We start from the raw sequence: 14,869 nt of genomic DNA, 5'->3' as shown, positions 1-14,869 counted from the left end.
AAGGAGCCGGTGGAGTGGGGGTGGGAAGAGGTGGAGTGAGGGCAGGGCCCTGGGGGAGGGGGCAGAGCAAAGGTGGGGCCCTGATGGAGGGAGTGGAGTGAGGGTGGGGCCTTGGGAGAGAGCAGGGGTGGAGAACTCCCAGGGAAAAGAAAAACTCAGCACCTATGATTGGATTATATTGGTAGTGAGGGTTAATTATACTGACTAAAGTTGGCCGGATGCTGTGGAAGCTTCCACATACAGCTCTGTCAAAGCTGCTATTCCTGTTCTGGCCCCCTCTCGTTAATTATACACATATACATCAAATTAAATTTAAAAGCCAGACCACCACAGTTAGTAGACCAGACATACACTTCATAAATCAAATCACAGAAATGTATTCTACATTTGTTGGGCCTGACTCCACTTCATGACTTCACTTAAATTGATGTAAAACAGAAAAAGCTGCACAGAAGTGAATGAGAGCAGACTCAGGCCTATTGTCTATACTTACCTTTAAATTTTTATGCAGTTCACCCTGTATCTTATGGGCCACAGCATCAGCTGGTGTAAATTGTCATAGCTCCATTGAGTGCAATTGAACAATTCATACAAGTTGAGGCTCTGACCCCCAGTTTCCAAATTGTTTTGCTTCCAACTTGTGTAATAATTAATATTCTTGCCAGTTGTTCATGCTGTGGTAAATAGTAATTACAGTAGCTTGGCCATCATTATCATGAGAGCCACACGTGAAAGAAGCGCAAATGGTGCACTTGGATGAACAAGGCTAGTTGTTTTTATAATCATTCAATTCCTCAGTGGTCCATTTGTCCGATAAAAGAAATTATTGCAGATGAGCATCCCTGAATATAAGCTTATTAGACCTCAGAACTCTCGTTCAATTAATGTTAGTTGGAAGCTAGACCAGGTTATGTTGTTCCTTCCCATCACCTCAGTCCCTCTTTTTTACATATGGATTACAATGGTCTGATATTCAGAGGGGTCGAGAACCTACAATTTCTATTAAAGTCAATAGGAGATATGGGTGCTTTCTACCTTTGAAAAATCAGGCTATAGCTGGTCTCATTTAGAAAGAGGAAGATGATCAGATTGGATGGAACACTTAAAATACATACAGATCAGGCTTTAAATAATTACTCACTAGTGTTGATTTAACAAACTAAGGGAAATAATCTATTCAACATATACCAGAGGTTCTCAAACTTCATTGCACCACGACCCCCTTCTAACAATAAAAATTTGCTTTGGTGAGTTTTGTGAGAATAAGATCTGAGCTGCATCTAGCTCTGAGAAAAAAAGGCAATGCCACTTCCAGTAATATCAGAGTAATATGTCTAATTTCTCATGCATTGCTATGAAAATTTTCCATATACAAATTATGAATTTCAACATCATTACAGTCAACATAATTCAACATTATGTTCTCTATCTTGGAAGAACAAGTTTTATTCATGTTATATATTGCTTTTCAAATTATGTAAAATAGTATGTGGCAACAGGCTGTGTATACATAAAATGAGTGCCTTACACATTGTATATCAGATGAGTTATACATTTTTGCAATAAATAATTAATTCCAAAAATAGAATCAGCAAAAACTACCAATAATTCCTTTTTAATGTATCCTATTTATTTGTGTATTTTAGGACCACAAAGCAGCAGAAGGAAACCAACCCAAAATTTTCGTGTTAGCCTTTTCCTTACTTTATCAGATATAGGGTTGTCAAATGATAAAAAAAAATCGCAATTAATCGCAAGATTAAAAAAAATCATGATTAATCACAGTTTTAATCACATTGTTAGACAATAATCAAATACCAATTTTAATTCAACATTTAAGCATGTCCTCTAGAATTGTGGTAGAAGCATGAAGAGGCATATGAATGTTCAGTATATCTGGCATATAACTACCTTGCAACGCCGGCTACAACAGTGTCATGTGAATGCATGTTCCCACTTCAGGTGACACTATAAATAAGAAGTGGGCAGCAGTATCTCCCGTAAATGTAAACAAACTTGTCTGTCTTAGTGATTGGCTGAACAAGAAGTAGGACTGAGTGGACTTGCAGGCTCTAAAATTGTACACTGTTTTGTTTTTGAGTGCAGTTATGTAAAAAGAAATTCTACATTTGTAAGTTGCACATTCATTCACTACAGTAGCTGTATGAAATGAACAGAAAGTTACTATTTCTTTTGTTAATGCTTTTTACAGTGCAAATATTTATAAACAAAAATATAAAGTGAGCAGTGTACACTGTATTCTGTGTAATAGAAATCAATAACATTGAAAATGTAGAAAAACATCCAAAATATGTATAATAAATTTAAATTGGTATTCCATTATTGTTTAACAGTGTGATTAAAACTGTAATTAATTGTGACTATTTTCTATCTCATTAATTGTGATTTTTTAAAATCTAGTTAATTTGTTTAATTGCTTGAGCTAACTGTGATTAATTGACAGCCCTAATCAGATTCTATTTCAGACACACTGAACTATCTAACTGCTCAGTAATGGAAAAAAAACACAGTGATTCAATGCCCAATTACATTTCCTCATTCTTGACATGGTTGACACTGTACTAACTGCAACTGACAGGGCAACTTTTGCCATTCTAGTATTCTTTTATTTTTAGCTGTCTCATTCATCAAATGAGACAGTAACGATGAAATGCATCTAAGCTATTTCCTTTTCCTCAAAACTTTCAATCAAATGCTCAGAGACAAAAAATATTTAATACTGTCACTAAAGACTTATAAAGGTCAGCTCTGAAATCAGAAGCCCCTAGTCCTAAAAATGAAGTATTGCAGAAAATTAGCCAATGTGCTTTTTATTTACCTTATGCTGAATCAATGTTGAATAAAAATTCCTGTCTCCCTCCATCCATAGCTTTCCCAATTTCTTGTTGGTGGATTCTGCCTATATTGGTCTTCCTGCCACGCACACTTATGCTGTGCATGCATGACAGGTCAAGATTTGCCAACAATCCCATTTTGTGGTGAACCAACAGCAACATACATAATTAATTTGTGGTGCAGCTCTGTCCACCCAGCAAGCAATGATATATTACCATTCCATTATATTACTAATGTAAGAACCTCTATGTGTGCAGAACCTTTATAAGTAAAGCACTGCTAAATGATATGTGCTTTGTAGTGCATACCAGAAATCATAGGGATTATGTCTCATTTCATTCAATATGCACAAAGGTAGGAAAATTTAGAACCCTATAGTTAAACTTATTACAGCTTTATTTAAAATAAAAAGGAAGGAGAAATCAAAATTGCCTCAATCATCATAATTTAATGTGTACAGCATATCTCAAGGTTCATTATTTTCATTCATTTACTCTCCCACAGTTTTCTTGGGTTTATAACTTTAAAGTAAACATTCTATTTAAACTAAAAGTCCATATAGAAAAGATTATCCCATAAATTATGATGTATAATTGTAAAAGTAAACCACTAGCCCTGGAAAGTTTCTGACTCTGTTACACAGGTTCCCAGTTCCTCAGTGGGATATTAGATAAGCCTTAGAATGATGGGCCACTAGTTTGTCACTGGCCAATAAAAATAAAGTTTATTATTCTCACCCTACTGATCTCAAAAACTTCCATAGCAGACTTTTGCAGACAGGGAAGCAACTACCCTGTGTTAGGACTCTAGTGATAGCACTGAGTATGCTTTCCCTATAGAGACATACGTTCTCCTCCAAACAGAGAACAGTTTCTTTGAAGAAACCAGAAGGCTTATGGATCTTTCATGGGCCAAAAGCCACTGAGTCTTCTTTAGCCTGGATGCTAATGCATATTTCATAATCTCCCAACTAAAATGTTTTCATAGCATTATGGATATGAGACAAATGAAGAAAACTCAGCGTTAAGGCTGTCTACATCTTTTACTCCTGATGTTCTTGCCTTGTTCACAAAAACATAAGCTAAAAATAAAGTACGATCCTCACATTTAAAATGTCCTGGCTCCTGCTAATTTGTGCTAGCCTTAACATAACAGTCAGAAATTTAATAAATTATTGTAATAGATCCCCTTTGCCCATTGAGAGTTTAAAAATAAACATTTTTATAATACACTAACACAATCACTGAAAGTCTATTTCAAAAAAAGTATTTGTTTAAAAAACACTTTAAAAAGGTTGCAAAACATGCAAACATCATACTTTTCCTAATACTCTAGAAATGTAGTATTCAGGAAGCCTTGATATATGTATATTTATTGGAGCATAAAAATGAATTTGTTTTGCTAATGGGTTTAGAATGCAAGACTTAATGTGCATTCAAAAATCATGAATTTCTATTCAGTTAATATCAAAAGCCAATAAAATGTATTTAAACCTTGCCTTTCCAGGAGCATTTTGAAATGGAAACTGAAAATTCTTTATAAATTATGTTTACATATAGCTTCTGTTTAGAACACCAGGACATAAAGCTTCATAGCCAAGCACTGCCAAGAAAATTTCCAATATATGGAGCTGTCTGTGGTGCTGAAGGAGAACAAACCAACCTATGGCACAAGGAACTGCTGCCCTTCTGCATTCTCGCTATGGAGTACATGGTCTAACAAAATAATAATCTAACATGTATCAGCTCAACCAAGACTGTAATATAAAATTTCCTCCATAAAATAACTTTGTGAAGGAACCTCATAATTCTATTAAAACCTGCTTACCAAATATCCTTAAGATAGAATCCTTGTGAGGTCTGGACAGGCAAGCTGCAAAGTTTAGCTTTATTGCCAATTTGACTGTTTTCCTATCAGAATACAGACATTTGACTGTTTTCCTATTAGAAGAGACATTTAAATTGGTAGCACATAGTCACCTCCAACACAGTGAAGGACTGAACCACACATTGTTCAGACTTCCCATCAGCAGTAGCTCAAGGGAGTATGTCATTGAAAATAAAGAAAAAATTTTGATTCCAGCTAGTAGGCATTTTAGGCCATCAGGTGCCATCAAGAGAACTTCTGAGATCAGAAACAATCTGTAAACTTTCATCATTTGTCACAAAATACTCTGCATCATGTTTTGTAGAACAAATACCTCTTATTTCCAAGTAGCGTTGCTTCCCTCCAATTGTAAAACGTATCACACTACAAACAGATAATATGGATATTCTTCCAGTCCCCAGAATATTGTTTGCTATGTCAGCAAGTTCCTGTTAATTTGCACTGTACTGATTAGCACAATCTCAACACTTCTCAGATGGGGATTAGAATGGAATCAATGCCCAGACACAGATTAGGTTAACAACAAATAGTGACAGGTTTCAGAGTAGCAGTCATGTTAGTCTGTATCCGCAAAAAGAAAAGGAGGACTTGTGGCACCTTAGAGACTAACAAATTTATTTGAGCATAAGCTTTCGTGAGCTACAGCGCACTTCATCCGATGCATTTGATGAAGTGATCTGTAGCTCACGAAAGCTTATGCTCAAATAAATTTGTTAGTCTCTAAGGTGCCACAAGTCCTCCTTTTCTTTTAACAAATAGTTAAAAGATAATAGTTGAAACAACCCTCCAAAAAAACCACCGAACAATAAAACCTTCATTGTCAAGTATGTCACATCTCTATAAACATAATCCTATAGTCCTCACTCAAGATAAACTCTCATTGAAGCTAACAGAAGTTAAAAATTTGACACTATAGATGTCCCTTCAGAAAACAGATGGCTAAAACTTTAATCTTTAAATCTACTGTTAGTAGGATTATGCAATATTTTTCATGGAACAATAATTGAAGAATAGATTTCACAATTTCTGTTACAAGCCAAAATATTTAAATTGTGTCCACTGTATTCAGACATGAAGAGTAACATTCACTTATATATCCAGTTATTATTTGCTACTTATATAGCTATTTATGTTGCTTTTGTGTGTTTTTTTACAGAAAGGCGAATAAAAAGTTTTAAGTAGGTTGTCTCTAAATCAGGAGGATATTTAACGTTGTCAGCTTAAAGGTAGTATAGTGCCCTTTCCCATGTTGCTGAAAAGAGATCTCCTTCTTCGTTATCCAGGTAAATAAACTGAGTCCTGAAGATCTGCAGTTTATCCAGAACCCTACAATGTCTATTGGCAGTCTATAGTACCTTCCTGATTAAAAGAAACTGTATCACTATTTTGCAACTAAGTATGTTTTTAGTTTTAATGCTGTCAGGCAGTGTTAAACTATATTAACTTTGATTAAGCTAGTAGATGGTGTTACTCATTCTATATCATGTCATTTACTGGGAAGCTCTCTAAGAGGGGCACTAAATCCAGAACTCACAGAAATGCAACCAAAGTTGCATTTTTGTTTATTACCGATCAGAAAAACAAATGAGGCGCTGTAAGGTAGGGTTGCCAACATTGTATTTCAAAAATAAGGGACTGTTTTCTTAGCACCTTCCCCTCTCCCTGATATTATTATTAATAATAATAAGCAGTACTCACCTATATTCACCAGGGGTATTTCTTGCTGTACAGAAATAAAAAAAATAAGGAACATCCCTTGTAATAAGGGGCTATTGGCAACCTTACTGTAAGGTCTTTGATTTCATATATATATATATATATATATATATATATATATATATATATATATATATATATATATATATATATATATATATATATATATATATATATACACACACACACACACACACACATATATATATATTATATATATGAAATCAAATATATATTAGCCAAAGAGCAGAAGTCCTGGATTATTTTATCTTTTGTTAACAACTGGAGAAGACACATACAGAAAGACCCACAAGCTCCAGCTTTACTACCAGCTGTAGCAATTATTATTTGCAAATTTAGCAGACAAATGTAAATCTACACTCTTTCTAAACAATTAGTACTAATCAAAATCCTAGGACAAAATCAGTGGTATATTTTTTGGATCTGTTGTAGATTAGAGTTCCCTTATCAATTCGATTGTAGGCACATTTCTCTACAAAACATTAACTTCTCCAAACTTCAGAAATCTTAGGGTTTTTTTATTAATTATTAATTATTATTATTATTTATTTTGGTTAGGATTATGAGTTTTTTGGGGGGGAGGGCAATAATCTAAACTATGTCATGGCGATTATTTAATGAACAAATGTTTGAGTACTTTTAAAATTTTTATTTTACTGTAGTTTGGAAAATTAACTCATATTTTTTCAAACTGATATATACATAGATTATTAATTTTATCTTAAAATTTCTTTATATTTTCTATTTAAAGTTTCTTAACAGAATTGCATACAGCAACTGAAAGGTTGTTTTTAAGTATATTTTTACATAACATACTTCTACAGTTTTCATTATGAGAAACACTGTGGGGGAGGGGAAAACTCTGCATTACAGAAATATCAACATATTTTTTCTATTTTTCTTAAGTCCTCCAATAGTTTATATTAACACTTCCACAGTAACTACTCAAGAAGAATTAAATTAACAGGCTTACTAGCTCTATGATCTTAGTGCAAAGAAACTAGAGCCCGATTCAGAAATGGGAGTTTTGCACGTATAAGGACTGCAGGATCAGGGTCCTATTTTGCAAATGGTCTCAGATAAAACAGTATTCTTTTACTCTAACATTAGCAGGCAGAAGCCTGTACTTACTTTTATATAACAACTATATTCTAGATCGACACTGTGGATGAGGTAATATCGTTTATTGGACCAACTTTGTTGTAGCGCAAAAGCTTTTCTTGCAGCAACGGAAGTTGCTCCACTGACTTTGTCTCTCTAATATCTGGGACCAACACAGCCACAACAACAACTATATTACAGTTCCTTTACAAGTGTTCCATTTTTCTTTATGTTAATTGATACAACACAAAAAAGTTTCTCTGTCCTTGAAAATATTCACTGCTGCCTTAAGCCACAAGTTCTCTATAGTCAGAAATAACAATAGGATTATATACATCTAGGAATAAAATACCAAGGAAAAATTAATGTGGAGATTATCCTTATTTGATTATAAATCCAATACTTCACTCCTTAGCTGAGCAAAATTCCAACTGAAAATTTGGTTTATTTATGGAAGGAAGTCTACAAGTCCTGAAAAGGTACATTTTAAAATACTAATGAAGGCAACACTTAGTTGATCATTTCACTTTTTTCCCCTCACATTTCTTTACTGGCTGCCTATAATTTCTTTGGCAGTTAAAAAATCTGTTTACAGTTTAAACGTTCTATGGCTTGTTTTATTTATCTTTTTTTCTTTCCAACTATTGTCTTATCTTCAGTGTTTAGGGCAGTATGGTGAAGACTTCGTATCTAGAGGTGACTGAAGTCTCTTTACAATTAATCATGTGATCTAACAAGCAGCATAATATAGCTCTAAATTCTGGGCTAAAAAGTTCCCCTTATAGCATAAAACAACAAGTGTAAACAGAATACTCTATTAGGTCATTCAGAATAAGTGATTATGCAGCATATTACAGACATTTTTATAACTCCTAATAAGAATATCAATTTATTATATTTAATCTCTATAAGATCCCTTTGAAATAGATTCAGTAAACTTCAGTAGAAACAAAGTGAACTTTTTCTGACATACTGGAAAAAAGTAATTACTCACCAAAGAATGCCTTTTGAAAACTGAATCTTTTCATTACCGACAGTTTCAATGTTTGGTAGTTTATAAAGTGAAACTTTACCTGAATTTCCCTTGCGTGGTATACAATAATAAGACCAAGCAGAATAATCGTGGAGAGGCTAATAAGGCATTTTAGAGCTAATGAATACAGCGACTCCTGCAACAGAAAAACATTTGAGTGTCCATGAAAAGATATACACCTTTATAAAGACTTTTTGTTCTTCATCCTTCTGAACTGTGATGGGGGAAAAATCTATCTTGCATAACAGAGACCAGAATTACTGACTTGATTTCTCTCTTTTAAAGATGAAGAATAGCTGCCCTAAATCAAAAGGGCTACTTTTCATTGCTTCAGCAGCAGGTCCAGTACAGGTGGGACAGCCAATACTGGGAAACCAATTTACTCTAGGGACTGCCAACGGGATGGAGCGCTCTAGCCCAAGAGGAAAAAAAAAAGTTTCTCTCAAGTCTACAGCATTATGCAAGTCCAAAGAAATTGAGCCTGGTTGGCAGAATGAAAAGTGGAGCGTGGCGATTTAAACGGCTGATTTAGAAAATACACTTTTCTTTTCAAATTGTTCTTAAATCCCTTCTCTCCCTCCTCCTCTGTCCTTCTCATCCTTTCCTTCCCAGGTTTGTAGGGCATATCGCAAAGGAGCAGCGCCTAACGGACACTGGTGACACGGGCAGGCGTGACTGGCCGCCTAGTGCAAGTGAATGCAGAGCGTGTCTGCAGGGCATGCACTGGGTGGGAGCCGCTCTCGGCAGGGGACAGGCGGACAGATCAACCAGCGGCTGGGACCTTGGAAAGAGCGCGGAAGGCAGAAGGAGGGAGGGGTGGGGAGGAAGCTGGTGCCCGGGGGAGAGCAAGCCCAGCAGCAGCAGGAGGAGCGAGAGAGTGGCTGGCAGCTACAGCGCGTTGGAAGGGAGGCGAGCGGGGAGGGGCCGGTACCTTGGTGTAGGCGCCCCAGGACAGCTCGGTCTCGATGACCATCACCACGATGCCGAACATGCCGAAGATGAGCGCGTAGTCGCTGAGCCGCTTGCGCTTCTCGAAGAGCGCTCGGCGGTGCCCCAGCTTGTAGCCGATGTTCTGGGTCTTCTTCTTGCTGCACTTGCTGCCGCTGTTGTTCTGGCTGCTGCCCCCCACGCTGCCCCCGGGGCCGGGGCCGTGCAGCGCCAGGTTGTTGGAGTTGTTGTGCTCCGGCTTGGACACCACGATCTCCGGGGCGGAGGCGGCGGCGGCGGCGGCGGCGCCGGGGCTGGAGAGCGGCGGCTGCAGCGGCTGGGACTCGGAGTCCAGTTCCTGCAGGTTCCTGCGGGACGAGCTCAGGTGGCTGAGCGGCCGCATGACGCCGCCGTTGTACCTGCAGCTGCTCATGGCTATTTCGGTGAAGGGGTTGCTCTCCCGGCGCTGGGGGGGCTGCTGCTGGTGGTGATGGTGGTAGGTGCTGCCGCTGCTGACACTGCTGCTGGGGCTGGCTGCCTGCTGCTGCAGGCTATGGCATTGGTGGTACTGGGGGTGGTGGTGGTGGTGGTGGTACTGGGGGGGCTGCCTGGACGAACTGGCATGGCTGGAGGGGGTGAGCTCGCTCACGTTCAGCTGGCTGCCCTGCCGGGAGGAGGCGGCGGAGGAGGAGAGCGGCGAGGAGTGGGTCCTGAAAGCGCCCGACAGGGGCGAGGAAGTGCGGAGCAGCAGGGGCAGGTTATCCCCCGCCGCGGCCCCGGAGTAGGTGCAGTTGTTGCACTGGCGGCAGGGGCTGTGCTGCTGGGGCAGGCTCTGCTTGTCCTGGCCCGGCGGCGGCTGGCAGTGCGGGCGCGGGCGCTGCTGCTGCTCTGAGCAGAAGCCCGGCTGGAACTGCAGCGATGTTTCCATGTCAGAGCTGTTAAAGCTGCAGGAGGACCAGGCGGTGGTGCACCCTGCGCAATGCGTTACGGTCGGCAGTGGCGAGTCCTGCCGCCGCCACGAAGGGCCCATCCCGGCGCCCGTAGAATCCAGCCGGCGAGTCCGATTGGTCGGGCGAACCAAAACAACGGGCATGACGTCACCTGGAGGACGGGAAAGCTGCGGCGTGAGGCGAGGGGAGGGGAGGGGCGAGAATCCCGGGAGCAGCTGTCGCTGCCAGCCGGCGCGAGCGCTGCCCCGCCCCTGCCCGGGGAATTCCACCTTCCCTGCAGTGCAACACAGCCCGGGCGGGGCGCGGCGAGCCGTGCTGCAAGAGCTGCTCAGGCAGGTAAGGGTCCCTCCGTCTTCTTCCTCTGGGCACTTACACCAGGGATCGTCCCGCCGGAGCAACCGCAAGGCACAATTAATAACCACAATCACCATTCGTATCAATATTCCGCCCTCCTAGAGCCTGCCACGGTGGGTGCTTCAAACCCTTTGCAAGCACTGACGACTTGCTGTCAACGCGCTTCGCAACCAGCAACCCTGACGAGCACAGCACTTGAGGTGGTTACATTCCATCTGGAATCCTGTTATAATACCTTTGGCCCTACAGATGCTGCCTGTTCGGGTCAGAAATCTTTGCAGTTAAGATTTGCAGGTGCCTGTTTACATTAATCTGCAAATTATTTCTCATTCCACCCCATTTGTATCCAAAACTGTGGGAAATGTGGCCTCTAATTACTTGTTAGTAAAAGGTGTAGCTATGATACTAAAAGTTTGACAGGTAACAGTATCGGTTTCAATAGGATACAAATGCGATACCGGCTGTATTTCATTTAACCTCATGGGGGAAAGGCTGCATACAGGAATTTTCCCCTGCCCGGGTAATTATTTTGGGAGTAGCTTGGAACAGATTGCTCGATTTGATTCAGAATAACAGGAAATCCCCAGAATTACAGTGACAGAGGCAGCGATCATGCCCCTGCCTGTGTATGGTGGTTCTGATCTGGCCGCAGCCGTAAAAAGCTTTGCACTGAAGTGCTGGAGGAGTGAATTATTGAGCCAGGACGTGTGGCTGTTTCTAACGGGGAACTAGGACTGCACCTGTTCACAAACAATTAGTTAAAGGGAGAGAAATAACCCCCCCAACTCCAGACCCTTCTTCCTGAGATGCTTAAATGATTTGTTTCAGAATAGCAGCCGTGTTAGTCTGTATCCGCAAACAGAAAAGGAGGACTTGTGGCACCTTAGAGACTAACATGCATCCGATGAAGTGAGCTGTAGCTCACGAAAGCTTATGCTCTAATAAATTTGTTAGTCTCTAAGGTGCCCACAAGTCCTCCTTTTCTTTTGAAATGATTTGCCGTCCCCATGTGCACTGGAAGCACTGGCATGCACGTCCCAAAGCTCTGAACTAGGGAGAAATGGGGAGGCCTGACTGGAGGCGGGGATTTCCCCAACCTAGCAATGCCCGCCTCGGCGTAGACCGTTGGATTCGCTCACATTTACGCTTTTTCCGAAACATCGGGCTTTGCGCCCCGCTTCTTCCTGTCCCCGTCTTCGGTTGCACTGGAAAGGCGGCAGTAGGTGGGGCCTGGCCCCGGTGCGGCAAGACCACAAAGGAGGCCCTGCCAGTGGCCCGTGGGGAGCTGTCCAGCGATCCCCAGCAGAGCCCGGAGGGAAGACGCGGCGGAGTCCTTCTGCCCCTCGTCTTCCCCTTTCTTCCTGCTGGCCACCTGCAGCGGGTTTCCTGGAGACCTGAAAGACAGACATGTAGCATGACTTCATGCTTCCAGGCATCCTCTCTCTCTGTGTGCCTACCTATGCACTGAGAGCAAGCATAAATATGAGAGAATAGAGAGAAGACCCAGGCTATTTCAAGAAAGATGATGCCATATGTATGTGTGTGTTAATGTACATGCAGCGACACTAAGCTCTAAGGGTGAAATCTAGACCCCATTGAAATCCATGGGGAAAATTCCCTCTGATTTCCATGGGACCAGGATTTTGCCCTATTGTTCAGGCAACTAAATGCATGAGCAGTCCCATGTGCCTGTGTAAGTGTTTGCAGGCTTGGGACCTAAAATTGCACTCATTCAATAAGTTTATCTTATTCATGTGAAGTCAATGGACTATTAGCAAAAGGATTATTTCTGAGTACAGGTTTGCATGATTGGGTCCAGAGGCTTAAATATACTCCTTTAAAAGTGAAGTGGTAGGGGGAAAGGGAGAGAAGAGACACAGGAACTGGCAAATCTGTGACTGGATTTTCCCACTAAAATAAAAGAATACAGAAAAATAGTAAACAAAAATAGTAAACAAAATTCCAAACATTTTTCAAATCCTACAATTAAAAAATTTGAGGGATTTTGCAATATGATTTAAAAAAAAATTCATTGGAAACTTGAGAGAAGTCAGTCAGTAGTAGAAGATTCATGATGTTTTAAAAAAAATCTGCCAACAGTACTCCACAAAAAGATTTACATGATAGAGACCTGTTCTAATAGGTCTATGAATTACTGTGAAACAGGATCACTTTCATTAAGTAATTGAATTTCTGACCTGGATCCAATTTCCTGAAATTCTATTCTGCAACAACTCTAATGTTGGTCATCCACTACCATTTTGCCTTCTTTTCCCCAGTGACTTCAAGTGAATAATTCATTTTAGCAATTCCCTTCTTAGACAGTTTAATGCCTGAGCCAGATAAAGTCTCTATTTTGCATTTACTTAGAGAGAGGAAAGAATCATGAAAATGGTAAGTGATTCATTTATTATAGCCATGCTACTCCCACTGCTAGAGTTAAGGCTGTGTCAGTATTTCCATTACGCAGCTGGCTTCCAAGAATCAGAAATTCAACTGTTAAATTTCATTTGAATGGCCTGACTTTAAGGGGTCAAAGTCTCTAGAAATCTTTATTTTTCCTTAATAGTTAGGGGAAATGTTTGTTCAAGCATTTGTAAATTATAGAAATGCAGAAAAAATAATTGTTGATAATGATAGGTGTGTTTGTTTGTGTTTTTCAGTAGGTGTTTCCATCTCACAAAATAATTAGATTCCCATGACATTTTATATGCTTTAATCAGTTCTGTTTTGGGTAATTTTATTGGGGTTGAGATTGGCAGGGAGGAGTGAGTGAAGTGTTTGAACAACTAAGCTATTTAATTTAGGAAAGGTAAATTGACAGCAGACGAATAACTTTGTTCTCAGCCAGAATGTGGTATATTGCTTTTAGGACACAGATCTTGCAAATTCATAGCAGTTTCACGGATGTAATAAAACATTATGGTTCTAAAAACCAGTCACAGGATTATTGCAGTGACACACAAATTGGGGTGTTTAAGTATGCTTAGACATGATTATAAAATAAATGCCTGTAAATATGGATTTGTATGATATACAGTATCATAATCGCTCATCAAATATGTCAATCTGTTGGGTTAATAATCTGGATTTGAAGTCCCTTAATCCATAATTGAATGACAGATTAAGTTATAATATTCTGTTAAATCAATCTGCACCTTCAAACTATATTAATGTGTACTTGAACTGTATAAATCCATTGGGTCACTTCTCATATATTTGAGTAAAAAGTAAATTGTTTTACTCTTAAAAAGAAAAATATTGTAAGTAAATTTAACAGTATTATAAACAGACAAAACAAAATCCAGAGTTATGCCATGCATTTTACCTCAAGTCATTCTGTTTTGTCTAAATCTTGAAGGGGTTCCTATGGTAATATTTGGGTCTCAGATTAGTACACAGTGGCACATCTCAGGGACTATATTTGTAAATCTGTCTATGCATGGAAATTCTATATAAAATTGGGTACCGAGAGATTTCCTTCATGATAGGATGAATTAAAGAATGCAGACAGTTTTAACTTTCAACTTCCTTACTTTTGTCTATTCATTTTATGGTCTTAATGTTAGTTTAATATACTTACTTTCCCCTTTAGCCTTCCTGGCCACATTTGTTCTTTATCCTGAAGATTTCATATCATGTCAGTTTATCATGAGTTAATCTTAAATGCATAATTAAATCTTCAGATTTTCTGTGTTTTCATCTAATCTGATAATTTAGTTTTAATTAATTGTGAATAAAGTTATAAAATCAGAAAAAATAAGATGAATTTTTAATAGTAGAACACTTATATGTAAAATCTTGCTGTGTTCTGTAAGGGAAAATTTATTTTTATTCTATTTTTTAATATATGAACAGCTGCAAATCCCATTTTTAGTGTATTTATCGTTGACAGATTGTGTCTGTCCTTAAAATTAAGTCAAGCACTCTGCTGCTACCAGCTTTTGGAATATTTTATGTGCTTGCTTGATCTTTCTTTAAGACAATAAACAACTGAATATTCCCCTGTTTAACACAAGGGGGC

At 39.3% G+C, this 14,869-nt stretch overlaps 1 protein-coding gene across 2 annotated transcripts in view; it reads right to left on the bottom strand.

Moving 5' to 3' along the window:
• The window catches only part of KCNN2 (potassium calcium-activated channel subfamily N member 2), a 105,503-nt gene extending 93,270 nt beyond the window's left edge, over positions 1 to 12,233 (bottom strand). For both annotated transcript variants that reach the window (XM_043514971.1, XM_038403315.2), the window contains exons 1-3: positions 11,985 to 12,233; positions 9,546 to 10,642; positions 8,655 to 8,750 (exon numbers count right to left, since the gene is read on the bottom strand). In XM_043514971.1, coding sequence (XP_043370906.1) covers positions 8,655 to 8,750; positions 9,546 to 10,642; positions 11,985 to 12,006 — 1,215 coding nt within the window. In that variant the 5' untranslated portion in view covers positions 12,007 to 12,233. The remainder of the gene's footprint in view (positions 1 to 8,654; positions 8,751 to 9,545; positions 10,643 to 11,984) is intronic.
• Between the last annotated feature and the right edge of the window lie 2,636 nt (positions 12,234 to 14,869).

The sequence above is a fragment of the Dermochelys coriacea genome, chromosome 5, assembly GCF_009764565.3.
Source record: "Dermochelys coriacea isolate rDerCor1 chromosome 5, rDerCor1.pri.v4, whole genome shotgun sequence".
Lineage (NCBI taxonomy): Eukaryota > Metazoa > Chordata > Testudines > Dermochelyidae > Dermochelys > Dermochelys coriacea.
The sequence above is the reverse complement of the archived record's forward strand: the minus strand, read 5'-3'. Positions and strand labels throughout refer to the sequence as shown.